Consider the following 26,113-nt stretch of genomic DNA (forward strand, 5'->3'; position numbering starts at 1 on the left):
GGTGCTGGGAATCAAACTTGGGTTGGCTGTGTGCAAGGCAAATGCCCTATCCGCTGTACTATTGTTCCAGCCCCTCAGTTACTTTTTTTTGGGTCACGACAGAGTTTGTTCCATGACCATGCTCTTAACTTATTATACTTATGGTGCTTAACTTGTCCCCTTTTGATGCCAGGGTAGCTTGTCCTAGGTCCATCTTTGTCCCTCGCTGGGACCCTCCTTTTGGGGGTGTTAGGAAGTAAGGGCAACTGAGGCTTAGGTCAAGTAAATATGATGGATGACCAGGAGTAAATATTATTTGGAGTCAATAAACTCCCATGTTACAAAAGCATAGCATCAACTGTCTGCCTGTGTCTTTGCTAAACCATACAAATGACATAAAGGAAAAAGAAAAGCAATATAGGATTATTAGTGCTTGATGAAATTGGGAGTGCCTCAGGGGCACTGTTGTGGGAGTAATTCAATAAATCTAAGCTCCCTGCGGGAGGAGCAAGGATAACTCAATACTGGAGGACAAGACAATGCTGGTAATTGAACCTGGGTCTCCCGCAAAGCACGTGCTCTAGCCCACTGAGCTTTCTCCCCAGTCCTGAGTGCCTGCTTTGTTCCAGGTATTGGTTCTATGTGTAGTTGACTGCCCATTGTTACCCTAAGCCTTGACTCATCTTAAGTACTGTTTGGATGTCCCCAATACCTGTACTTATTTGACAATGGCTCTTAACTCCTTTTCTGCAAAAATAAGAAGATGTGAGATGAACCTTTTAATTCATTCCACAATGACTCTGTATCTTTCCCTGCTTCTCCTCATCTCAGACAATAAATTGCGTTCTCCCCTTTTGAAAATGCAAACTCTAACTGTGCTTTCAATTCTTATTATTTTCTTCCCTGTGGGTGCTATAACATTTAGAATAAGATACTTTCTCCTTTAATTACCTGCTTTTTTACTTAATTAGCTTAAGCACCTTAATTTTTTTCCTCCTCTTCTGCTTGCAGGCATAATCTTTTTCCTTGGGCTGAAAAAAAATGTCCAAATGTTTATTTGACCTTGAAGCAATTCTTAGCCAATTTTCCTCTCTTTGCTGTTTTGTTTTGCTTTGGGGTCATTCCAAGCAACACTTGGGGACCATGTAGTGCTGAGGATTGAATCTTACATGCACAGCATGTGCTCTAGCCATTTGATCCATCCCCCAGGCCCATTAAAAAAGTTTTTTGTTGAAGTGTAGAATGCATACAGAAGAGCATACAGTATAGCAAAAGTGTACAGTTTGGGGGCTGGAGCAATAGTACAGTGGGTAGGGCATTTGCCTTGCAAGTGGCTGCCATGGTTTGATCCCCAGCATCCCATATGGTCCAACGAGCCCACCAAGAGTGATTCCTGAGTGTAAAACCAAAAGTAAGTCCTGAACTCTGCCTGGTGTGGCCCTCAAACAAACAAACATTATACAGTTTGATATATTTGTGTGAACTGACCCCCCTAGGGCAATCATGACTGAGATCATCAATTAAAATATTACCCATGAGACTGGGGAGATGATATAATGGGTAAGGGATGGTCCCCCCAAAAACAAACAAAAAATATCACCCACATTCTGGAAGTACTCCTCTAGTCATTCATTACCTCTTCCTCCTAAGGTAACTGTTATCTGATTTCCAATTTCAGTTTAGTTTTTGCCTACCTTTGAATATTATAGAAAAAATCATATCATTAGATTCTGCACGCACACACAGGGGCAGGGAGGTAGAGATAGAGATAGAGAAAGAGACAGAGAGAGAGACAGAGAGAGAGAGAGAACCAGTGAAGCTCAGGAGCTCAGGACTTATTCCTGGTTGTGTGCTCAAGGATTACTCCTGGTGGTGTTTGGGGACTGTATATGGTGCTAGAGAGTGGCCATGTGTAAAGCAAGTGCCTTGCCCCTGTACTATCTGTCTGGTCTTTTGTTAATACTGTTTAGTATTGTTTAGCATTACACATTTGTGAAATTCGTTTCTTATTGGTGCAAGTGTTTTTTTTTTAATAGATCATAATAGGCAATATTTTATTTGCTCATTCTAATATATATATATATATATATATATATTTGCATTTTGGGTCACACCTGGAGATGCACAGGGGTTACTCCTGGCTCATGCACTCAGGAATTACTCCTGGTGGTGCTGGGGGGGAGGGACCATACGGGATGCTGGGAATCGAACCGGGGTCGGCTGCATGCAAGGCAAATGCCCTACCCACTATGCTATTGCTCCAGCCCCTCTACTATATGTTTTGTGTTACTGGCAGTCTCCAAGATAGTCCACAATAATCCTTGCTTCCTCTTATTGGTCACCTTGTATAATCCTTTCTCCTTGAGTATGAACTAAACTTAATGACTTGCCTCTAATGAATAGAATATGACAAAATGATGAAATTTTACTTCTGACACTAGGTTATAAAAAGACAGTGGCATCATCAATCATGGGTGAGCTTTCTTGGATTGTTTGCCTGAGGGAGAGTTGGTACCAGGTCATGTGGCAATCCTCTGGAGAGCTCAATGTAGTGAGAAACTGAGGCCCGTCCGCAACCACATTGCGCATGATCTTGGAAGCAGATTTTCAGCCCCAGTGAAAGTCTGAGATGAGCTCAGCTCCTGGCTACCAACGTGACACCAACATAATGAAAGACCTTGAGTGAAAGTCATGAAACTAAGCCACATGGATTCCTGCCTCCCTCCTAGAGCCTATGATAGAAGAGTTTGTATTTGAATTGCTCACTTATATTATTATTATTATTATTTGGGGAGGATGCATCTGGCAGTGCTCTGGGATTACCCTTTTTTAAAGTGCTTTATTTTTTCTCTTTTTTAAAATTTATTTTTATTATTTATTTATTTATTTTTTTTTAAAATTTATTTTTAATTAGTGAATCACTGTGAGATACAGTTACAGGCTTACAGACTTTTGTGCTTAGTATTTTTGATGTAACCAAATATTACATATATTCATTGATATTTATGTACATGTTAATTTCTCACTTTATTTATCAGGATGAGTTCCTATCAATAACTCTAATTCCAATACAAGTTTTTGTTTAATCTTTCCTCATGTTTATCTAATCTTCCCTCATATTCTTTCATGTGTAAATCCCTCCTCAGGTACTGATAATCCTGACTATTATCTCAATATATCTATTTCTCAAACCTCCAATATACTATCAATTCCCCACCATAAGAGTTGCCTCCTGGGCTGGCCTTCTGATTGGTTCTGCCAACTTCTTAGTCTCAGCCATAAGACCACTTCATTAGTTAGCATCTCCCTTGGTTTGTTGCCTCTTTGTAGGTCACCCACATTGGCACATTCAAGTCATGGCAAGAAGATGGCAGGGAAATGAAAGATCCATATCTTTCTTGGTACCCTTTGCTCAGGCTAGAGTATTCCCAGGAAGCTTCAAACTAATCTGGCCCCAGTCTCAAGGTGTAGTCATCAAGGCCCCTGGAGAGCAATCCTAAATTCTAATCTAATCTAACTACTTCTGTTTCTATATTTACATAAATACATTTCTAGCAGATTCCTTGAAGGATCAACTCTCTACTACATTTTGTCTAATAAACTAGAAAAATTCAAAATCAAAGTCTGGAAATCAAAGTCAGGAAAGCTTGATCGAATGATTCATTTAGTTAATGCTATAAAGATATGAATATATTTTATTTATATTATGTAGACAATAAATATGTATAGTATATGAAATTTTGATTTATATCTATAAACAAATACTAACAATTAGTAAATACGTGAATTAGGGTGATGTTAAATATAATAATAATTTGTTTGAGATATAGTCATTGCCCATATTCTGTAGGACACAGACGTTTGAATTTCTAATCTTGGGTAACAGTTATCCAGGCCCCATATATAAGGCTGTGTAGAACAATGGCTAAGAGCAAAGACTGTACTTGAATGCTTAGGTTTGTATTTTGATACCACTGTTTACTAGACATGTGTCTTTAAGCATGTCACATCTTTTTTGTGCTTCAGTTTTCTCATCTGTAAAAGTATCACATGGGGCTACTGTAAGGTTTAAGTGAAAAAAATAACACCGCCATTTTTTTTTTTTTTTTTTTTTTTGCTTTTCGGGTCATACCCAGCAATGCACAGGGGTCACTCCTGGCTCTGCACTCAGGAATCACCCTGGCGGTGCTCAGGGGACCATATGGGATGCTGGGATTTGAACCCGGGTCGGCCTCGTGCAAGGCAAATGCCCTATCTGCTGTGCTATCACTCCAGCCCCCATAACACCCCCATTTTGAGTGATACTTGGTACATAATTTAAAAAAAAATTTATTTATTTATTTTTTAATTAGTGAATCACCGTGAGGGTACAGTTACAGATTTACACATTTTAGTGCTTGTGTTTCCCTCATACAATGTTCGAGAACCCATCCCTCCACCAGTGTCCATTCTCCGCCACCAATGAAGCCAGTATCCCTCCAACTCCCCAATACTTGGTACATAATTAACATCCAATAGATATCAATTTTTAGTGGCTGCTTTGATTATTTTAAGCTGAAAATCCATCCTTAGTAAAATTGTATAACAAATCTACCAACTTTCTTGTCTTGGTTTCCTACAGATTTTATGAGTTTGTTTTATGAGTTTATTTTATTTAGCAATATAAGTGACAGAATTGTTAGTTTCAAATAGATTAGATTAAGTGGGCTCACTATGCAAAATCCTCCTATTTATAAAGAAAGACTGAGCAATACTGCTCTCTGAATCAATAATCAAAAGATCAGAATTCTGGTTTCAAAAGCACATCTATTGTAGGTGTATATTGGGTACCTTTTAAGTGGAAAGCAATATGCCTTCTAGGCATATTGTTTGAATCAAGAGAATTGATTCAAACAATAACAGAGAATTAACAAGTGAATTAACTAACAACCTTTCTGGAGAAGCAAAGCAATTGTGATAAACGATTAAGTGAAATAAATGTGGGATCCACCACTGAAGTGAATCAATTGTAATGAGAGACTAAGGAAATGGTCCCTGGGCATCAGCACTCCTTTCCGTACATTGTGTGTTCCTTGTATCTCAAAGTATGGAATCCCAGAGATTCCATTGCTTTCAGGGTCCTTCCTATAGTTCATATTCTTTCAATAGGGACATTGGGCTACGTAATTTTCCTCTGCTATTGGAAAGTTCCTATGAAAACTTGCAAAAGCTGAAATGTCTTTTTTTTTTTTTTTGCTCTTTGGGTCACACCCAGCGATGCACAGGGGTCACTCCTGGCTCTGCACTCAGGAATTACTCCTGGCGGTGCTCAGGGGACCATATGGGATGCTGGGATTCGAACCCGGGTAGGCTGCGTGCAAGGCAAACGCCCTACCCGCTGTGCTATCACTCCAGCCCCAAAAAGCTGAAATGTCTTAAAGCAAAAAATTATCATTCATTTATTTGGAAAAAATTCCAGATTTCCCAGATTTTTAAATTATCTACCAAACCATTCAAATAACACGTAAGACCTAAAACAACCCTAGTAAAAGTGGTAATGATGAGCCAAGGTGGTGGTTCAAAGGGTTAGAACACATACCCCCTACATGTAGGGGTCCTGGGTTTCATTCCGACCCTGGCATCGTATGGTCCCCAAAGCACTGCTGGGTGTTGCTTCCTCCAGAGACAAAAACAAAAAGCAGAAATCAAGTGGAACATACACAGTCTGTATACAGCAGTACCCGGGGAAGGGGCTCAAGATGTCAGTCTCACTCCCTGAGCACATGCTGCTGCTAAACAAATGCTTCATGCTAGTTTTGCTTTCCGACTTTAGTCCTAAAAGGGAAAAATCCTTCAGTATCTTTCCATTAAGAGAATGGGCATTTATGTAGATCTTGCCTAGAGGTGAAGTGGTACAATGTGAATTTTTGAAAAGTGGGTGACGCCTGTACTGGGGAAGCAAAAGGGAAACTGGAGGCCTTCTCTTAGTGTCTTCTGGAGTCTTGGCAAGCTGATAGATCTGTGGGCTTCCTGGATGTGAGTGTTCACAGTGGCCTTGGGTTCTCTGTGTGTGTTTCTTTGTTACAGCTGGCAATGCACAAAGGTTATTCCTGGCTCTACACTCAGGAATTACTCCTGGCAGTGCTCAGGGGACCATATGGGATGCTGGGAATTGAACCCGGTTGGCCATGTGCAAGGCCAACCCATAGGGTTTCCCAAGCACCACCAGGAGTAATTACTGAATGCAGAGCAGGAGTAACCCCTGAACATTGCAGGGCATGACCCTAAGCAAAGCAATAAAAAGATAAATAAATAAATAAATAAATAAAAACCAACGTGTTGGACCAGTGTAAAGGCTTTGGATTTAAACTCTCCTTTGTCATACACTAGTTATGTAAGTTTAGGCAAGTTAAACCTTTCTGAACTTTACTGTCCTCATTTATAAAATGGAGATTATACTATACTGTATTCTTTTTTGAGAGGGGGGCACACCCAGTGGTACTCAAAACTTGTTCCTGACTCAAGAGTGAACCTTGCTGTGCTCCAGGGTTGAGGGGGCCATGTGTGGTGCCAGGGGTCATACTGGGGTGAGCAGCATACAAGGCAAGCACCCTATCTTCTTAAGTTTCAGTCCTAATGTTGTTAATTCATGTTAAGGGTTTAAAATGCGATCTGGCAGATAGTGAATTTTAGTGGCTTGGTATTATATTGAGGAGGAATTTATGTACTTGAGTTTAGAAGAGATGGAATGTATGTGTATGGTTGGTTGGGAAGGCAGTGTACATAAGAGATTTTTCAAGTCACAATATGGACAGTCCTTCAAAAATTAGAAATTGAGCTTCCATATGACCCCGCAATACCACTTCTGGGAATATATCCTGAGGATGCAAAAAACCACAGTAGAAATGACATCTGTACCTATATATTTATTGCAGCACTGTTCACAATAGCCAAAATATGGAAACGGATGATCCGGGCGTGCATGGCCGTGCTAGAGCTTCTGGCTGGGGTGGCAGCGGTGGCGGTGGCCGTGGTGTGGGGCTTGCTCTGGGTGTGGGGCTCCTCAGAGTGAACCGGGAGTCGGGAGCAGGCGGGCCTGCGGGGAGGTGGCCGCCGGGCCCTGCTGGTAATTGCACACCCTGACGACGAAGCCATGTTCTTCGCTCCAAAGGTGTTGGGCTTGGGTCGAGGGGGCCACTAGCTGTCCCTGCTCTGCTTCTCCGCAGGAAGTTACTACAATCAAGGGAAGATTCATAAGAAAGAACTTTTGCAGAGCTGTGAGGTTTTGGGGATTCCGCCCTCCGGTGTGATGATTATTGACATCAGGGATTTCCCAGATGACCCAGGAGTCCAGTGGGATACAGAGAGTGTGGCCAGTGTCCTCCTCCAGCATATCCAAGTGAAAGGCATCAGCCTGGTGGTGACTTTTGATGCAAGGGGAGTGAGTGGCCACAACTATCACATCACTCTGTATACAGCTGTGAGTCCTTGCATTCTGAAGGGAAGTCACCTAAAGGGTGCTCTGAGCTCACACTGCAGTCGGTGAAAGTGCTGCGCAAGTACATCTCCTTTCTGGACCTGCCTTTTTCCCTGCGCCAGACCCAGGATGTCCTCTTCATGCCCACCAGCGAAGAAGTGGCACGTGCCAAGACAGCCATGTCCTGCCACTGCAGTCAGCTCCTCTGGTTCCACCGCCTCTATGTTCTCTTCTCCCGGTACATGAGAATCAACTCTGCACTTCGTCTGAAGCCTGGAGACTATCCTAGCCCAGGAATCAAGGAGAACAGGACCAGGAAGTCCAGAGTCTGGTCTGGAGCCAGCTCATCTCCTGAGCCAAAGAGCCCCCAACAGGGTGACCTCGAAGCTCTGCTCACGGTGGGTGGCCTTCGTGCTGCCAGACTCCAGCTTCTTCACAGTAACCACCAAAGAAACTGAGCTGAGAATAATAACTACCCGCAAGTTCTTGTGGGGGACTGTTTGCAAAATCATGCAGCGATGTCAGGCACCTAGCACAGAGCCTGCTCTTATTGAAGATCAGTGTAAGAGTGCTCAGAAACCACTTCAAATGCAATAATGAAATATTTTTACGCTATTGCCAGAGCGGGCTGTTTCATTAGTTCAACCATAACCACCTTTATTTATCTTCGTAGTGTCTCACACTTGGATTTGGAGGACACCTGGCTGAGGAGCTTAAGTGCTGGCCATATGCTAGACACTGTTTTTGGGGAGAATGTTGGGGAGAGGCAGAGGGTGTCAGGGTTCTGAATCAGGATCTCACATATGTGAGAGATCTGCTCTACCACTGAAGTGCAGCCCTGGCCTGCTCGGAGAACTTTCTTAGAGACTTCATTGTTGCGTCTGAAGTGGTTTCTGAGCACTCTTGCACTCATTTTTGATAGGAGCAGGCTCTGTGCTAGGTGTTTGACGTCCTTGTGTGATTGTGTGAACAGTTTCCCATGAGGACTTGCAGGTAGTTACTATTTCGTGTAGATTTACCTCAAAGGACTCACAGTCCAATATCTCAGCTCTCCCTCCTTTGGGCGAAGCTGAAAGTAGGGAAGGAAGTAGGAATCATTTTATCTTGAAAACACTCGAGTCAGACGTCTTAAAATTAACACCCGAGGACCCTCTGCTCCTAAAGATTATGATCCGAGAGGTCTTCTAACCCATTTTGGCACCCAGAGTGGCTTATTACAGAAATGCATCTAGACTGTGAACTGCGCTACAACCCCGTGCCGCCTGGGGAGGGATTTTCCCTCTCTACTCTGTTTTTCTGCATGAAGATGGCGGCGGTGGCAACACCCACATGGTGAGAGCCACCTCCTAAGACTCCCAACCCAGAAGTATGAGTTTGCGGTGACGTGGCTCGTAGGCGATCATGGGGTGGGGGGTGTTACCAGCACGCTCTCCGCCCAGATAAGATCTGGAGCTGCCACGTGCAAAACGGACCCTCTGCTCCTAAAGACTATGATTCGAGAGGTCTTCTAACCCATTTTGGCACCCAGAGTGGCTTCTTACAGAAATGCATCTAGACTGTGAACTGAACTAAAATATCAGAAATCCAAATTTCTGACAGTGGCTGCGTGAGCTCATAAAGTCTTCATTCTCAGCAATGAAAACAATTATTAAATGATGCCTTTTCAGCAGGCCTGATTGTTGGGGAAAAATTCCAAACAATAATAGTGAGTTCTCTATTGAAATAGTGAATGTATTCAAAGTATAGAGAGAATAAAGTGAAGATCATTAACTACTTAGGTGGGGGGTGAGAGGGGGTTATATTGGGGTTCTTGGTGGTGGAACATGTGCACTGGTGAAGGGATGGGGGTTTAATCATTATATGACTGAGACTTAAACTTGAAAGCTTTGTATTTTTTTCATGGTGATTCAATAAAATAAAAATTAAAAAAATATGGAAACACCCAAGTTCCCTAGAACAGATGACTGGTTAAAGAAACTTTGGTAGACATACATCTACACAATGGAATACTATGCAGATGTTAGGAGAGGTGAAGTCATGAAATTTGCTTATAAATGGATAAACATGGAGAATATCATGCTAAGTGAAATGAGTCAGAAAGAAAGAGACAGACATAGAAGGACTGCACTCATTTGTGGAGTATAGAATAACATCACATGAGGCTGATACCCAAGGACAGTAGATACAAGGGCCAGAAGGATTGCCCCATAGCTGGAAGACTGCTTCATGAGTGGAGGGGAGAAGGCAGATGGAATAGAGAAGGGATCACTAAGAAAATGATGGCTGGAGGAATCAGTTGGGATGGGAGATGTGTGCTGAAAGTAGATAATGGACCAAACATGATGACCTCTCAGTGTCTGTGTTGCAAACCATATTGCCCAAAAGTAGAGAGAGAGTATGGGGAATATTGTCTGCCATGGAGGCAGTGGGAAGGTGGGAAAGGGGGGTATACTGGGGATATTGGTGGTGGGGAATGTGCACTGGTGGAGGGATGGGTGTTTGATCATTGTGTGATTGTAACCCAAATATGGAAACTTGTAATTATCTCACGGTGATTCAATAAGATTTAAAAAAATTAAAAAAAGATTTCTCAAGTCATTTTTCATTAATTTTGTTTTTGAGGGAGTGGTTAGATTAGCACATAACCACTCAGGGGAAATTTATGGATTTGTGCTCAGGAGTGAGCCCTGGCAGTGGCAGTGCTGGTAGGGTGAGGTGGAGGACCATATGTGATTAGTCTGGGTTTTGAATTGGTGGGATGTGAGGCAAGCACCTTACTCCTGTACTATCTGTGGCTCTGGTGTCTCAAGTAAAAATTTTAATATAAATTTGTTTTTCTTTGTTTGCATGAGAAACTAGTTGAAAACAGATGTTTGTTCCACCTCAACAGCATAAACTCCACTTTCCACCCCCTACCTCATTCTAGAATAAACAGGATCAGAATTAACGTTTGGGCTGTCCACCTGGAACTCCTGAGACAAGGGCCTGGTGTTCAGTCCTCCAATGAATATATGATTTCCAGACCTTATGGAGGAACAAACCAGAATGTTATCAGTCAGTCCTCGGATCCAGGCCCGAGTGGGAAGGTGGCACCACTTGTGGCCAGAGCACTGGAGCAAATGTGATTCCATGATACCTACCTGTGCCTCAGAAGCAAACCAGGAGGACATAATTTTAGCTCTATAAAATGGAGGGGCTTCTTAGAGCCTTGATGGAGAGGGTGGAGTTGTTCTTAGATCTGTAACTTTGTAGTTGCTGGAAGTAGGTGACTGGAAGATTCACAATGGAACAGTGGGGATGGCAACTCTACTGTTCCGGGCAGGTCACAGCCCACTCTGTACCCATATCCATACTGCACTCATAGTCTCTTTGTTCCTTTGGAGAGAAGGAACAAAGACAAAGATAGAGAAGACATCATTTTTTCTTCTTTCTTTTTTTTTTTTTTTTCCTTTTTGGGTCATACCTGGTGTTGCATAGGGTTTACTCCTGGCTCATGCACTCAGGAATTACTTCTGGCGGTGCTTGGGGGACCATATGGGATGCTGGGAACCGAACCTGGATTGGCTGCGAGCAAGGCAAACGCCCTACCCGCTGTACTATCACTCCAGCCCTGAGAAAACATCTTTGAATTTAATCTTTCTGTTTTTCTGTATGATTGGGACAAAGGCATTTCTTCCTACAAATTAAGTTTTCCCACTGATTTCCTGAAAATTGTTGGGGGACTTTGTCACAGTGCATTTGGGTTACTTTAGCAAAATACTAGAGACTGAAAAGCTTGGAAATGATAGACATTTGTTTCTCACAGTTCTGGAGGCTTGCAGAGCTACATTATGTGCCAGCATGATCAGGTGAGAATTCTCTTTAGGGTTGAGTCCTCACATGGTGGAAGGTGTGAGGGAGATCTGTGAGTGTCTTTAATTAATTAATTATTTTTTTTGCTTTTTGGGTCACACCCGGCAATGCACAGGGGTTACCTCCTGCCTTTGCACTCAGGAATTACCCCTGGCGGTACTCAGGGGACCATATGGGGTGCTGGGAATCGAACCTGGGTCGGCCAAGTGCAAGGCAAATGCCCTACCTGCTGTGCTATTGCCCCAGCCCCACTGTGGGTGTCTTTAAAATTTAAAAAACCATGTTTTTTTTTTTTTTTTTGAATCTGGGTCAGTCTTGGAAATCCTCAGAGGCTGCCAGATCCACACCCAGCCAGTACTTGGGGCCACATAGTGCTGAGGATTGAATCTAGGGCTTCCTGCATGCTAGGTAATACTCTACCATTTGACCTCTCTCCTGGCCTTGTAGGATGTCTTTTTTTTTTTTTATAAGAGTTAATAAAAACCTAATTCATGTTGACAAGAGCTTTATCTTATAATACCTAATCACTTTCAAAGGCCCTACCTCCTAAAACCATCATCTTTGGGGGTTAATATTTCAACATATGAATTTTGGGGGAAGTCACAAACCTTTAGCTCCTAGCTGACCTTATCTTTCTTACTCTGTGTGTGTGTGTGTGTGTGTGTGTGTGTGTATGTGTGTGTGTGTGATCAGAATCAAACTCAGGATCTCACACGTGCAAAGCAAGGGTCTACTGCTGAGCTACATCCCTGACCCCTTTTTCTTTTTTCTTTTTTTTGGGTCACACACAGCAATACACAGGGGTTGCTCCTGGCTCTGCACTCAGGAATCACCCCTGGCAGTGCTTGGGGGCCCATATGGGATGCTGGGAATTGAACCTGGGTCGGCAGTGTTCAAGGCAAACGCCCTACCCACTGTGCTATCACTCCAGCCTCAAGGGCCCCTTTTCTTGGTCTTGATGAGAAATTCTATTGAGCACTTATGAGTCACTGTGATCTTTCAGGTGAGAGATCTTTGTTTCTTTGTTTCTTTAGTAAGGATCCCCAAACAGAAGAAAACTGTTAAAAACTGAAACTTGGGAGAAAAATTAGATTTCATATTATACTTTAGATATAGCAAAATATACTATTTAAAAATCTATAATCGAATGTGTTTGAATAAATGTGGATAGCCCTTTACAACAGTCAAAATTAACCTGTAGAAGAGTTCCATAACTACCCAATTTTCCTCTTTGTTCTATTTTTCATTTCTTCATTTTTCTTTCCTATCCTCAGTCCCCAGTAATCCTTGGTCTAATTTGTTTGTTTGTTTGTTTGGGGGCCATACCCCGAAGGGCTCAGGACTTACTCCTGGCTCTGTGTTCAGGTCCTTCGGGGGCTTAGGGAACCATCTAGGGTGTTGGTGGTTGAACCTCGGTCTTCCTACCCACTGTACTATTGCTCCAGCTCTCCTGATTTGATTTCTGTTCCTTTTGCCTTTTGCAGAGTGTAACATCAGGTCCTGGGTGGTTAACTCAATGGATTGGAGCACATGCTCTTCATGTAGAAGGCCTATGTTGCATGTTTGGTCTCTGGCACTGCAAGGCTAGCATCTTACCCACTATTTCTTTGGGTCTAATTCTTTTTTACTGAACTTTTCCTACCCATTGCATTCTTTTTTTTTTTTTTTTTGGATTTTGCAGAGACAGTTCAGGCTGATGAATCCCTCCAAACCACGCTTTGATCGCGCCCCCCCCCAAAGCCAACCGCGTAGAACCTCCAAATTCACTCAGAGGGGCACCGCCCAACCCCCCAAAGGCAAAGAGATGCACTTGCTGTTGGCACCACTGACCCATTACATTCTGATCTGTTCTCTCAAATCTTAGGTTGTAGACAAAGCATTTCCTGATGATTGACCTTTCCTCAGCATGCCTCTCAGGGGCCCATCTCCTTCCCTTCCTTAGTATTCTGTATCTCAGACATCCCCCACAGTTTCTGTCTTTGGAATTTCAGACTGTCTGCTTACATGCTGTTGTCCATGGGAACTGAGAGGCCTTGGCTTACTCTTAGCTTCCCTGCAGACAGAGGCTTTGCTTCTCTTTTCCATGCTGAGGGAAAGAGAAAAAGTGAGTGATACTGTGTGTCTAGGAAAGGTCCTGTGATTAAAGCCTGGGTTTTTCTTACCCAACCAGAGGAAGGTATTCATTTCCACTTGAATAGAGGCTCGAAGCCCTTTTTTAGACTGGAGCTGACTATTTTGCATAAAACAAAGAAGTTATACATTAGTATGGGGTAACTGGGTAACTGGCTTTTCTCAGTAGCTAACTAACAATGACTATAGACAATGGTTTAATTATAAGCTACCACAGATAAAAGACTCATAACCCCCACACATTATCTTATCAAAATTTCACCGTTCCCTCCCCAGGAGATTGCAGTTATTTGTAATGAAGAGCCTCTTTGATTTTGTCCAATTCCTCACTGTAGCAAAGCTCTTCAAGCTTTTTCAGCCTCTAACCCTTGCCAAAGCTGTTCTCACAGCCTCACTGCCTGGGGTGCCTACCCTCCTTTCTTTCTTTTGCTTATCTATTATTTACTTTCTTTCAAAGCTCATTTTAGGCACCTCTTCCTTTCTCCATCCCCACCCCCTCCTCCTTGGGAATGAAACCCAGGGCCTCCTGCATACAGGGCATATACTCCTACTGCTGGCCACATCCCAGCCAGTTGTTGTGTTACCATTTCTAGCCATTCTGAGCTCGACAGCCCATAAAACTTCCTTTCTAGTGCTTATCATTTAACTCAAATTATTCTTCAGTTGTACTGGTGATTTTGTCTTTGTAAAAATGAATTATGGGAGATCACATCTTACTCATTTTTATACTTTCCTATACCTAGCAAAAAATCAATTTTTGTTTAACCAATGAGTAATTGAATGTTAGGAATATGGCAGATACTCAAAACATTTATTCGAGTTTATTCATTTATCTCTGGTGTTGAACCCAGGGCCCTATACAAGCAAGGCATATGCTCAACCACTGAGCTCCTTCCCTGGCCATATAAATACTGGTCAGTCAATGGATTGATTTTGGGCCCATTGTAAGAAATGGCCTCATGAGCCAGGTACATGCACCACCCACCAGTAAGCCTTTAGCCTTTCATTGAGACTCTACTCCTGTGATTAGAGCTCATATCAGAGTCTCCTGAAAACCGATTTTCAGAACAAATCAGGAGGACTTAGAGCCAGATGTTTCTGCTGTAGATACAAGCTCTCACGTCTGTAGGAAGCAGGGAACCAAAGTGAAGGGAACCAGGGATGTGATAAGTGGTTTGCTCCCTGATACTGTGGCACTAGGAAACCATCATCATCATCCCATCGATCATCGAATTTCTCGAGTGGTCTCAGTAATGTCTCCATTTGTCCTAGCCCTGAGATTTTAGAAGCCTCTCTTTACTTGTCCTTCCCACAGTGCTGTATAGGAGGTTCTTTCAGAGTCAGGGGAATGAGACCTGTCATTATTACTGGTTTTGGCATATGAATACCCCATGGGGAGTTTTCCAGGCTCTCCCATGTGGGCAGGAAACTCTGGGTAGCTTGCCAGGTTCTCCCAGAGGGAGAAGTAGGCTAAAAGATGTTGCTTCTGGGAGCTTGGGTTTATAGTCTCTGGATGTTGGCCGTTGGTGGGATTACATGGCACCGAGGGGCAGTCCCTGGGTGTGACCACCTAGCTACTGGAAAATGGGGAATCTAGGCAGAAGAGGCCCAGTCCTGATCTGAGCAGCCTTGGAGGTCTCAGCCCCAGGTCCCACACACCTGGGTTCCTCTGCCTGTTCCTTCATGTGTGAGGCTCGTCCGAACATGTGGAGAGGGGCTGTGGCTGGGCTCTGGAGGTCTTTGGCCACGGGAGCTCTGCTAGGGGCCAGGAGGGAAACTGAAACACAGCCCCTTCGAGGGGCCCCGGGGGAAGACAGCCAGGTACGGGGGCAAGAGACTCTCTGCAGGAAACCATAAAGTCTGTTTATTCTTGCAGATCAGCAGTCTGGTGAGGCTGTAGTTTGAAATGTTAGCTTTCCTGTCTCCCATTTTTCACTGTATGCAATAAAATTTCTTTCTGCCTCAGGTCGTCTGAGTTATGTCTTTTGGCTTGGCACTCACCAAGCAAATACTTAGAAATATTTTAAAACCTTGGTTATGATTAATGATCAGCTCTACAGATTGGGAGTAATGTTCCCTTAATGATACCATGAACAATGTGGACTGGATTCTAACTATAGTTTCTTAGGTGAACCCAGAAACATTCTTTCTAAGGGCGGGCTGGATATTTAGAAGGGAAGTTCTCACGAGGACTTTGGAGTTAGGAACACTTCATTCAAAGGAAGATTTCACTGAAATGTCATTCACAGACTCAAGATTCAGGAGGAATGAATGCAAGGAGCAAGCCTCAGATAAGCAATTTAGTGCACCTTCTCAATGGCCACTTCACCTTCTCAATGGCCACTTCACAATTCTCCCGGTCACTGCAAGTCAGATTGCTGGGAGCAGTTTCAGAAAAGAGACTGACACTCTGTAGTCCCCGGGCTCCTGCCTTCAGTCCTGGAGGTCTGTCCTCCTGGCACAAAGCCTTCTAGACTGTGGAGCTCACTGAGGCCTTCATCTGAGATTTCCTCTGCATGGTACTTAGGTAATTGAGGTAGAAGTGCAATTAAAAGTCGACTGTTCCCCAGGGAACAAGTGAATAATGTTTCCATTCAATTGCTCCAGCTTCATGATTTGAGAAAACAAACCCTTAAGAGACTAAGTCAGTAGTGACAGATAAATGCAATGAAGAAGGACCTTGTTCTGTCTGTAGGGAGCAGACTGATACTGAAATAACATGAGCCGAATGAAGGGATCTAACAATCACATGATGTCTGGTTCATTAATACCTACTGAGCATCAACTCTAGCTATGCCTTAAACAAGTCTGTGTATCCAGGAAGCTTACAGTGAAGTAGGGGAGGAAATATTTATTTCTAGATTGAAGTACTAGGTCCAGGAATGGGGTTCGGAGACTGCATGCTTCAGTCAGTAGTTTGATCCTGGCATTCCACAGCACTCTCATCAGTCTCATCCACATCACTGAGGATGATTCCTAGTACTGCTGGTGCCATCCTTGGTACTCAAACAAGTATGGACTCAGTACTTCATGGCCAAGTGTGTGCCCCCTGGCACTGCACTGCAACAAGTTGTTTTCACCGCCCTCCCCACCTTCCCAACACAATAAGGACAACAGTGGAGGGAAGGAAGGAAAGAGATGCAACTGCTGACCAGGGATGCAGCTCAGTAGCATATAGGCTTTGCATGTGTGAGGCTTGGGTGTGATCTCCAGCATCCAAAATTAAATGAATGAAGTGTAATTGAAGAGTCATCAGTGAAGCAGGTGTAAAGGTAGACACTGTGGATGAGAAGGATATCATCAGGGCAGAGGACCCTTGGAAGTGCATTTAAGTGGACTCCTGAAAACCAGCTGAATTCATTGCAGGCAGGGGTGAGGGCCGCGGGGAGACAGCAGCTCTCAAGAAAAAAGAATACAAGAAGACCTTCAAATACAGGGAAAATGGGGGTGCTCCAGAACCAGAAAGGGGGCTGCACTGGTTGGGAGGCAGTGCTGAGGGTAAGAGCTGTGCTCAGTAGTTAGACCTGGGGCCAGACAAATGCTGGAGCCAAGTGGGGAGTCACTCCTAGGAAAAGAAACTACCACAGGTAACCACTGAGGGTTAAGGTAAGGTGTTGGGCTTTGTTGGAAGGTCAAAGGGAAGCTGTGAATGAATTTTAGACAGGAAGTGACCCAGTGCAATGAGAAAAATTCCTTAAATGATTTTAATTCTATTATCATTATTAAATAATTTCCCTTTCCTTGTCCTTGGTGGCTTTGGCTGTGGTGGCTGGGAGTCACACACATTTGTCTGTGGTGCTCACACACTTGGACAAAGGAGTGGCTGGTGGCTGCCACACTTTCAACGTGGGATTTGCACATGAGCTTGCAAGGAGTCACACTCCCTGACTGTGGTGTGCCAGTCAGGACACAATCAGTCATGGCACGAGGGGTCCCAAACTGCATGGCCACTGGGGCCATACTTGGTGCATGTGGGCAGTGCTGAGGATTAGACTCCTCACGTGAGTCTCATCCACATCACTGAGGATGATTCCTAGTACTGCTGGTGCTATCCTTGGCACTCAACCAAGTATGGCCTCAGTACTTCATGGCCATGTATGTGCCTCCAGACACTGCATTGCAACAAGTTGGTGTGGATGGCCTCGTGCTTGCAAGACAGGCACTTTCATACTCAGGCATACCTGTTGTGCCCTACAGTGTGTTTACAAAAATCACTCTGACTGGGGCTGGAGCCATAGTACAATGGGTAGGGCAATTGACTTGCATGCAGCCAACCCAGGTTCAATCCCTGGCATCCCATATGGTCCCCTGAGCACTGCCACTGAGTGAAGATCCAGTAGTACCTTCCTAAGCATCTTCAGGTGTGCTTCTATTTCCTTGAAATCACTCTGGCGACTGTGTGGAAAGGGGCTGAAAATGGGGCGTGGGGGATGGGTGAGAAAACATTGACTTGAGGATGTTGACTGGAAGGAGTTGAACTAGGAAGTAGTAGAGATGAAAGAAGAGGTTAATATTAAGATTTACTTTCAAGATAAAATTGATAGGGCTAAAAATTATTATGTTCTTTTTAAAAAAGTGACAAAAGTTTTTTGAAGTCATTAGTTTGAATCCAGTAGTTTCTGAGTCAGTGAAGCAGTAATTCAAGCCCCTGTGTCATGTCTTTCTCAAAAGAGGACCTGGAGCACCCTGGGATAAGATGGACGGCTGGCTTCTCTAAAGGATATTTCCCTCAGCTCCTTTGAATACATTCTTTCTAAAGGAGAGTTGCCAGGGGTAGTGCTGGGCACACCAGGTGTGGCCCCCCCAAGAAAACACCCCCACAAGCAAACCAAATAATAAATAAACGTACATGATCATCATAAGGATGGTTATTTTAATTTGATGAAACTGACAATCAAAAATTGAAGTCTTGGGGCTGGAGCCATAGTACAGCAGGTAGGGTGTTTGCCTTGCATGTGGCCGACCCGTGTTCAATTCCCAGCATCCCATATGGTCCCCCAAGCACCGCCAGGAGTAATTCCTGAGTGCATGAGCCAGGAGTAACTCCTGTGTATCGCCTGGTGTGATACTTGTCATCACTTGTCATCCCATTGATCTTCGATTTGCTTGAGCAGGTGCCAGTAACGTCTCTATTTGTCCCTCTAGTGTAGCCCAATGGTATCTGCTCGCTCCAGGAAAAGGAAGAACCTCAAACCGTTCATTCAGGATTTTGACGAAGAAGTCTGACCATCTGGTAGGTGGGCGACCACTCGATCTTTTGACGTCACATCCCGTGGAATCCAGTCCGTAACAGCTCTAGTCCAGCGGTCATCTCTGAATCGCATTACGTGTCCGGCCCATCTGATTTGGCATACGAGTTGGCAAACGAGACAGCATCCCTGATTCTTGATTGTTGATGGAAGTCAGAACTCTGGATTCCTTCTCTCACTTGAGTAAGACGTTATACTCCAAGCTTTCGACCCGAATAGCGTTCTCATCCTGTTTTCGTAGGGCCCAGGTCTCTGAGGCGTTAGTACAGGAAGAATGGTGGAGTCAAAAATATGTGCCTGGAGCTGGAGATTCTTCGTCCTCTTAACCACTTCTTTGATGCTCTTGAAGGCGTTCCACGCTGCTCTCTTCCTCCTGTGGGTTCTGGCGCCAAGTAATTCCTCATGTTGAGTTCTTGACCCAGGTACATATAGCTGCTGCATTTGGAGATGTTCATTTCATTGAGAGCAAATGGAATGTCAGGGACTAGCTTGTTTTTCATGAGCATTGTTTTCCTGAGATTCAGCTGCAGTCTGACCTTTGCACACTTACGGTAGAAGTTGACCAGCATTTGTGCAGCTTGGCTAATGTTTGTTGTTATTAGAACAATGTCATTAGCAAAGCAGAGGTGGTATAGTTGCCGACCGTCTATCTTCGCTCTCATTCCTTCCCATTCTAGTTGTCACATGACGTTCTCGAGGGTGGCACTGAAGAGTTTCGGTGAAATGGTATCACCCTGATGAACCCTTCTCTTTACATCAATGATCACTTCCTTGTACAATGGTGAGATCCTGGTGGTGAATCCGTAACACAGCTCGAGGAGGATCTTGATGTACTGAGTTTGATGCCCGGTTTGGCTAGGGCTTTGATGACTGCTTCAGTCACAACAGAATCAAAGGCCTTCTTTAAATTGATAAAGGTTAGACAGAGCGGCATCTTGAACTCTGGAGAAACTTCAATGAGCTTGGTCACTGTGTGGACATGTCAATCGTGCTGAATCCTTTTTGGAACCCGGCTGGCTTGCATGGTTGTCCTTTGTCTAGTGTTATGCCTATTCTATTCATGATGACATGAGTGAACAACTTGTAGATGACGGACAACAGACAGATTGGGTGCTAGTTGCTGATATTGTGGATGTCTCCCTTCTTGTACAATAGAATGGTCCTGCTGGTTTTCCATTGGGACGGAACCTTGCATACAAACAGGTAGTGTATGAAGAGCCGAGCCAGTGTATTGACGAGTACTGGCAGCAGATTCTTCAGGTGTTCAGGTCTGACCTTGTCTGGACCAAGTGCTGTATGAGTATTTACCAACTAAATGGTGTGTCAGATTTCGGAAGGGAGGACGTTGGGAACGACATATCCATCCTGTGGAATTTGGTATGTGGGCAGGTGGACATAGCTGTTAAAGAGATCCGAGTAGAAGTTGTGAATAATCCTCTCCATTGCCTTTCTGGAAGATGTTATAGATCCATCAGGATGTTGGAGGGCAGTCATCTTGGTCTTGTGGTTGGTGAAGGACAGGTGAGCGTTGTGAAAGTTTTCCCGGCTTCTGCCTCATTGGCCAACACTGCTGCTCTTCGCTTCTTTTTTTTTTTTTTTTTTTTTGCTTTTTGGGTCACACCTGGCGATGCACAGGGGTTACTCCTGGCTCTGCACTCAGGAATTACCCCTGGCCGTGCTCAGGGGACCATATGGGATGCTGGGATTTGAACCCGGGTCGGCCGCGTGCAAGGCAAACGCCCTACCCGCTGTGCTATCTCTCCAGCCCCATGCTCTTCGCTTCTTGAGGTCTTCCTTTATCGCTTCTCTGCACAGCTTTGTGAGCTTGGATGCTAGCTTGTGGTTGCCTGAGGCTCGTGCCAAACCATGTTGGAGAATGAGCTCAAGAGTTTCTGAAGACAGGCGTCTGTTGGTGGCTTTCCCACTCTCGGCATTCTTCTGAGTTCATGGAGGTGCTGAACCAGTCGATCATATTCCTCGTGGATGTTGTCAACAACAGCATCTTCCCATGTTGCCGCAATAGTGCCAAAGAACTCCCAGTTGGTGGTCATTCTGAGAGTTCTCTTCTTCAACTTAAACTTTGCAGACCTTTTTCTCCACTCTGTGAAGTAAAATTTTGCATGAAGGAGACGGTGGTCCAATCCCGTTTGGAATTTTGGGACAACAGTGACATCAGTCAGGCAAAACCTTCGATTGAATATGATGTCAATTTTGTTGTGGAACTGTCCACCAGGAGACCCCCATGTCCAACGTTTAGATTTGGCCTTCTGGAACTGTGAGTTATCATGCATGGTCTTGGTTGACATGATGAACTCAGACAATCTCTCACCCTATTCGTTCCACTCTAGGTCATGAGTCCCAATGTGGAGTTTTTTGGGCGGCCTTCTCGGTCCTATCATGGCATTAAAATCATGGACAATGATCTTGTAGAAGGTGTGGTCTTCTTTATAGAACTTCTCCAGCTCCATGTACAACTTCTCAATTTTTTCTTCATCATAGCTGGATGTTAATGCGTAGATGACGAAGATAGAAACTGCTGGCAGTGAGCCACATCTATTCAAGCATAATCATCTGATTTGGGTTGTTAGGCTTTCAAATGAATCAATGCTCATGGCTAAGTTCATGTTGACAAGGACAATGCCACCGACACCTCTGTTGTCGAATGTTCTGAGGAAGAGTTCTCCAGTTTTGAAAATGGAGTGATGTGATTGATGCTTTCTTGTCTTGGTAGACCAAGAGATCATGCCGTACTTGATCTTCTGCGCTTGCACCATCTGGTCCTTGATGAATGCTTCCAATGCCAGTGTACGTGCATTGAAAGTACAGACAGTCATTTTAGTCTTTCTTCCAAAATTTTGGCAGTCTAGTTCATCCCTGAGATTTTATCAGCCTCTCCTTGCTCATCCTTCATAATGGGGCCATATTGGGGGCTCTTTTGGTGTCAGGTGGATGAGGCCCATTGTTGTTACTGTTTTTGGCATATCGGATATGCCATGGGTAGTTTGCCAGGCTCTGCTGTGCGGGCGAGGTACTCTTGGTAGCTTGCCGGACTCTCCAAGAGGGATGGACGCTTTTAGGGCGGCCTCTAATCGCCCTTACAGGTGTTCCCATGGTTCACACCATATTTGAACCCCAACAAATATGGTGTGAAAATTATGGAAAATGAGTAGTAAGTGTCTATTGGTGTGTTGCATGGCTGTGTTGTCTTGTTGAGCCTGGAGTCCAAGGTCGCAAAGTTCTGCTTTACCTGGTTCTGTGGGGCTTCACTCATGTGTGAGGTTTGGCCTGAGTGTCTGGAAAGCAGCCTGGAGCATGGCAGTGGCTGGGTAGTGGAGGTTGGGTTGCTTGGGAATGCAGCCCAAAGCAGGTGTGACACAAAAAAGTAAAAAAAAAAAAATGAAGTCTTACCACTTATGTATATATGGATCCTTTGGGTTTATTTTTCCATGAAGTGTCTATATATACTCTACATCCTTAACTCATTGATCTGTTGAGTTGTTTTCTTTGATCTATTATGGAAAATAATATTTTATTTTGTTTAATTTTTTAAAAATATTAACTTTTTACCAGTTTGGACTGGAGCGATAGCACAGCAGATAGGGCATTTGCCTTGCACTCGGCCGACCCAGGTTCGATTCCTCCATCCCTCTCAGAGAGCCCAGCAAGCTACCGAGAGTATCCCGCCCACACAGCAGAGCCTAGCAAGTTACCTGTGGCGTATTCGACACGCCAAAAACAGTAACAATAATTCTCATAATGGACACATTACTGGTGCTCGCTCGAGCAATTTGATGAACAATGGGACGACAGTGCTACAGTGCTAAATTTCTACATTTTAGATACTCTGACTTACAATAATGATAATAGCACGGTTTCATGCATAAAACAGTCTAACACCATCTCTCCACCAGAGTGTCCACTCTCATCCACCACTGTGCCAGTGTCATCCCCCCATCCCATCATATATCCCGCCCCAACACAACTTGATATACTTTCTACTAAAGACCGGTTCTAAGTTTCTATTGCTTTGGGTATTTGTTGTTTCTTTGCTATGTTTCCTTATATACCACACATAGCATGTGCGTTCTTTATTCCTTTTTCTATGTTCATTTAAAACTGTTCCTACATTGTAGTGAGTGTAGTGAGTTCAGCATAGAGCTTTCGGTCAAACATTTGCATAAACAGGTTGAGAAAGCCATTTCATAAGAACCGGACGACTGGTACATTTTTACAAGAGCAGAATGGTTTAGCCAACAAGAACAGATAGATCAGCCTTCTGGATATCTACTGTTATCTCCCCTAGTTGCCCCGGGTGACACTAGTTACTACTAGTTTTACCTTAAGGCCATGACACAAGTAGATTGAAACCTAAGCGTACATAAGCACTGGAGTTACAATAAAGTAGCTTTTGCTTTTGCTCACCTCTTTCTGTATATGTGTGTGTGTATGTGTGTGTTTGTCTACCCTCTCCCTATCACTTTCACACCCTCTCCCCGTGAACCCCATTATCCGGTTCCTCGGGACAGGACACTATATTTCTTCCTTTATCCTCAAATGGAATCTGATACCTAAAGAGAATATTTTTCTAGTCACTCATAGAGATTTTTTCTTTTGTATGTCACCTTGCATGCTCAGGGCTTACTCCTATCTCTGCACTCAGGAATTACTCCTGGTGGGCTTAGGGAACCATTCTCTCTGGAAGCCAGGCTTCAACCCATTGAGCTATCTTTCCAGCCCCAAATTATAAATATTTTTACAGTTAAATATGTTTCTTATACCACCTAGGACTGATCTAGGCAGGAAATCTGCAGAAAGAAAATTGTGTTGTTGGCTTCACTTGTCTTTTTTTTTTTTTGTTATTTGTTTTGTTTTGTTTCGTTTCAGGGTCATACATGGTGTTGCTCAGGGATTACTCCTGGCCCTGTGCTCAGTAATTACTCTTGGTGGGCTTGAAGACTACATGGGGCGCCAGGGATTGAACCTAGGTTGACCGTGTGCAAGGCAAAATGCCTTACCCACTATACATTGGCTCTGACGCCCCAGCTTAATTTCTTTTCCCCCTATCTCCCTCCTCCCTGTCCCCCCAGCTTAATTTTTTATAGTAAATTACAGAGCTATATCTTGCCCTCAAAGCACCTGAGTCTTGTAGGGAAACCAGGCAGAAAACACAGAATAAACAGAGATATTCAAATCTCATAACCAACAGAAATATCAGTCAAGTGATGAAAAATGGCTCAAAGCAATAGAATCTTAGAACTGGTCTCTGGAACAGAGCTTAGACAGCGATGAGACCGGTTTGGACAAGTGGCTGAGAGGTAGACCCTGAGAAAATAGTGGAGGGACGCAGACATTCTGATGGAGGTTATGGTTTTGGAACATCGTATATGCACGAAACCCTATCATTGTATACCACTGTGAGTAAAATGTTAAAAAAAAATACTATGCAGTTCCTTAATGCTTCCAAGTTTATGCCAAATTACATAGTGACTGACAGCCCACAGACATGTCATCAGAGTCTTTTTTGACTGAGAAAAGCTCAATTTCTTGCCAAGACCTCCTTTTCCCTTAGTTAGTATAGGAATACAGTCTTCAGTCATGAGTCCCACAGCTTTATGAGAAGAGTTTGTTTATCTGCTCCTTAAACACCTGCTTTACCTGCTTGTTTCTCAGGGTGTAAATGAAAGGATTGAGCATGGGGGTTACCACGGTGTTGAGCAAGGCCACCACCTTGCTCCTGTCCTCCCCCTGGTCATCCTTGCCTGACCGGACATACATGAAGATGCAGCTTCCATAGAAGAGAGACACGACAATGATGTGGGAGGAGCAGTTTGAGAAGGCCTTCTGTCTCTCCTTGGCTGAGGGGATGCGCAGGATGGTGCGCAGGATGTGGCCGTAGCAGGTGGCCGTCACACACAGTGTGCCCAGTAAGCTGATGATGGCGCTTATAAAACTCAGAAACTCAATCAGACTCGTGTCTGCACATATGAGTTCCAGAAGGGGGAAGCTGTCGCAGAAGAAATGATTAATGACATTGGGGCCACAGAAGGGGAGCTGGAATGTAAGGAAACTGGGAACAATCACAAGAAGGAGTCCTGTCGTCCATGAACAAAGCACTAGCTGGACACAGACCCTTTTGTTCATGATGGTGGCATAACGTAAGGGATTACAGATGGCCACATACCTGTCAAAGGACATCACTGCCAGCAGGATGAACTCTGTGGTGCCCAGAAAGAAATAGAAGAAAGTCTGTAGGAAACAACCCATTAGAGAGATGGTCTTGCATCCTGTCAGGATGTTGACTAGCATCTTGGGGAAGATGATCGAGGTAAACCAGATCTCCAGGACAGCAAAGTTGCGGAGAAAGTAGTACATGGGGGTGTAGAGGCGCCTGTCTAGGAGGGTGATGATCACGATGAGGAGATTCCCCAGCAGAGTGATAGAGTAGGTCAGGAGAAACCCCAGGAAGATGAATGTCTGTAGCTCACAGACGTCAGAGAGCCCCAGCAGGATGAACTCAGTGACTGAGGTCTGGTTCCTTCTGAGCCCTTGGTCCTCTGCTGGAGATGGGCAGGCGGAGGGGTGCGGCATCAGAAGATTGGATGCTCTGGGATTTGAGGACACCTGAAAGAGAAAGAAAACAGGGATGAGTTGAAGGAAAAGTGTCCTTTCTGGGAAGGACACTTTGCCACCACTGACCACTCAGGCTGACTTGCAGTTCCTGGTGTGTCTGCATGTTAGAACAAGAAAATGTGATTTTCTGGGAGGCAAAAGCATAAACCTTATTTTCTTCTTCTTTTTTTTTCTTATCACAGTCTGAATACTAGGCAAAATTGTATTCAGGCCTAAGAGTATTTAACAAGGTGATAAGAGGCATATTTTATTTTATTTAATTTTTATTTTTTGATTTTTGGGTCACACCTGGCGATGCACAGGGGTTACTCCTGGCTCTGCACTCAGGAACCACTCCTGGCAGTGCTCAGGGGACCATATGGGATGCTGGGAATCGAACCTGGGTTGGCCGTGTGCAAGGCAAATATCCTACCAGCTGTGCTATTGATCCAGCCCCAAGAGGCATATTTTAATGACAAAGATGCACCTATAAGGAAGACAAAATCATGTGAGCATTTGAGTTTTAATCACAAAAAATATTTAAAAAATTTATTATTAAAATTTTATTATTGGGGCCAGAGAAATAATACAGTGGGTAGGGGCTGGAGCAATAACACAGCGGGTAGGGCGTTTGCCTTGCATGCGGCCGACCCGGGTTCTATTCCCAGCATCCCATATGGTTCACTGAGCACCACCAGAAGTGATTCCTGAGTGCATGAGCCAGGAGTAACCCCTTGTGCATCACCAGGTGTGACCCCAAAAGAAAAACAACAACAACAAAATAATACAGTGGGTAAAGTGTTTTCTTGCATGTAGCTACCTGGGTTTGATCCCTGGC

At 44.1% G+C, this 26,113-nt stretch overlaps 1 protein-coding gene, 1 non-coding gene and 1 pseudogene across 2 annotated transcripts; 1 reads left to right on the top strand and 2 right to left on the bottom strand.

The window, feature by feature from the left end:
* The first annotated feature begins 6,940 nt into the window (after positions 1–6,940).
* On the top strand, positions 6,941–7,893 carry LOC101538896 (N-acetylglucosaminyl-phosphatidylinositol de-N-acetylase-like; annotated as a pseudogene).
* A 5,138-nt stretch (positions 7,894–13,031) lies between these two features.
* On the bottom strand, positions 13,032–13,163 carry LOC129403975 (small nucleolar RNA SNORA68). Its single transcript, XR_008629594.1, has one exon. It is a non-coding gene; the product is annotated as a small nucleolar RNA SNORA68 (small nucleolar RNA).
* An 11,113-nt stretch (positions 13,164–24,276) lies between these two features.
* On the bottom strand, positions 24,277–25,254 carry LOC101539154 (olfactory receptor 49). Its single transcript, XM_004609690.2, has one exon. The coding sequence runs from the start codon at positions 25,252–25,254 to the stop codon at positions 24,277–24,279; it is 978 nt and encodes a 325-aa protein (XP_004609747.2).
* Between the last annotated feature and the right edge of the window lie 859 nt (positions 25,255–26,113).

Source organism: Sorex araneus, chromosome 3 (assembly GCF_027595985.1).
Source record: "Sorex araneus isolate mSorAra2 chromosome 3, mSorAra2.pri, whole genome shotgun sequence".
Classification (NCBI taxonomy): Eukaryota; Metazoa; Chordata; class Mammalia; order Eulipotyphla; family Soricidae; genus Sorex; species Sorex araneus.

Bases quoted from the DNA above. Each gene is read 5' to 3' on its own strand.
- LOC101539154 (XM_004609690.2), bottom strand. From the start codon at position 25,254: ATGCCGCACCCCTCCGCCTGCCCATCTCCAGCAGAGGACCAAGGGCTC.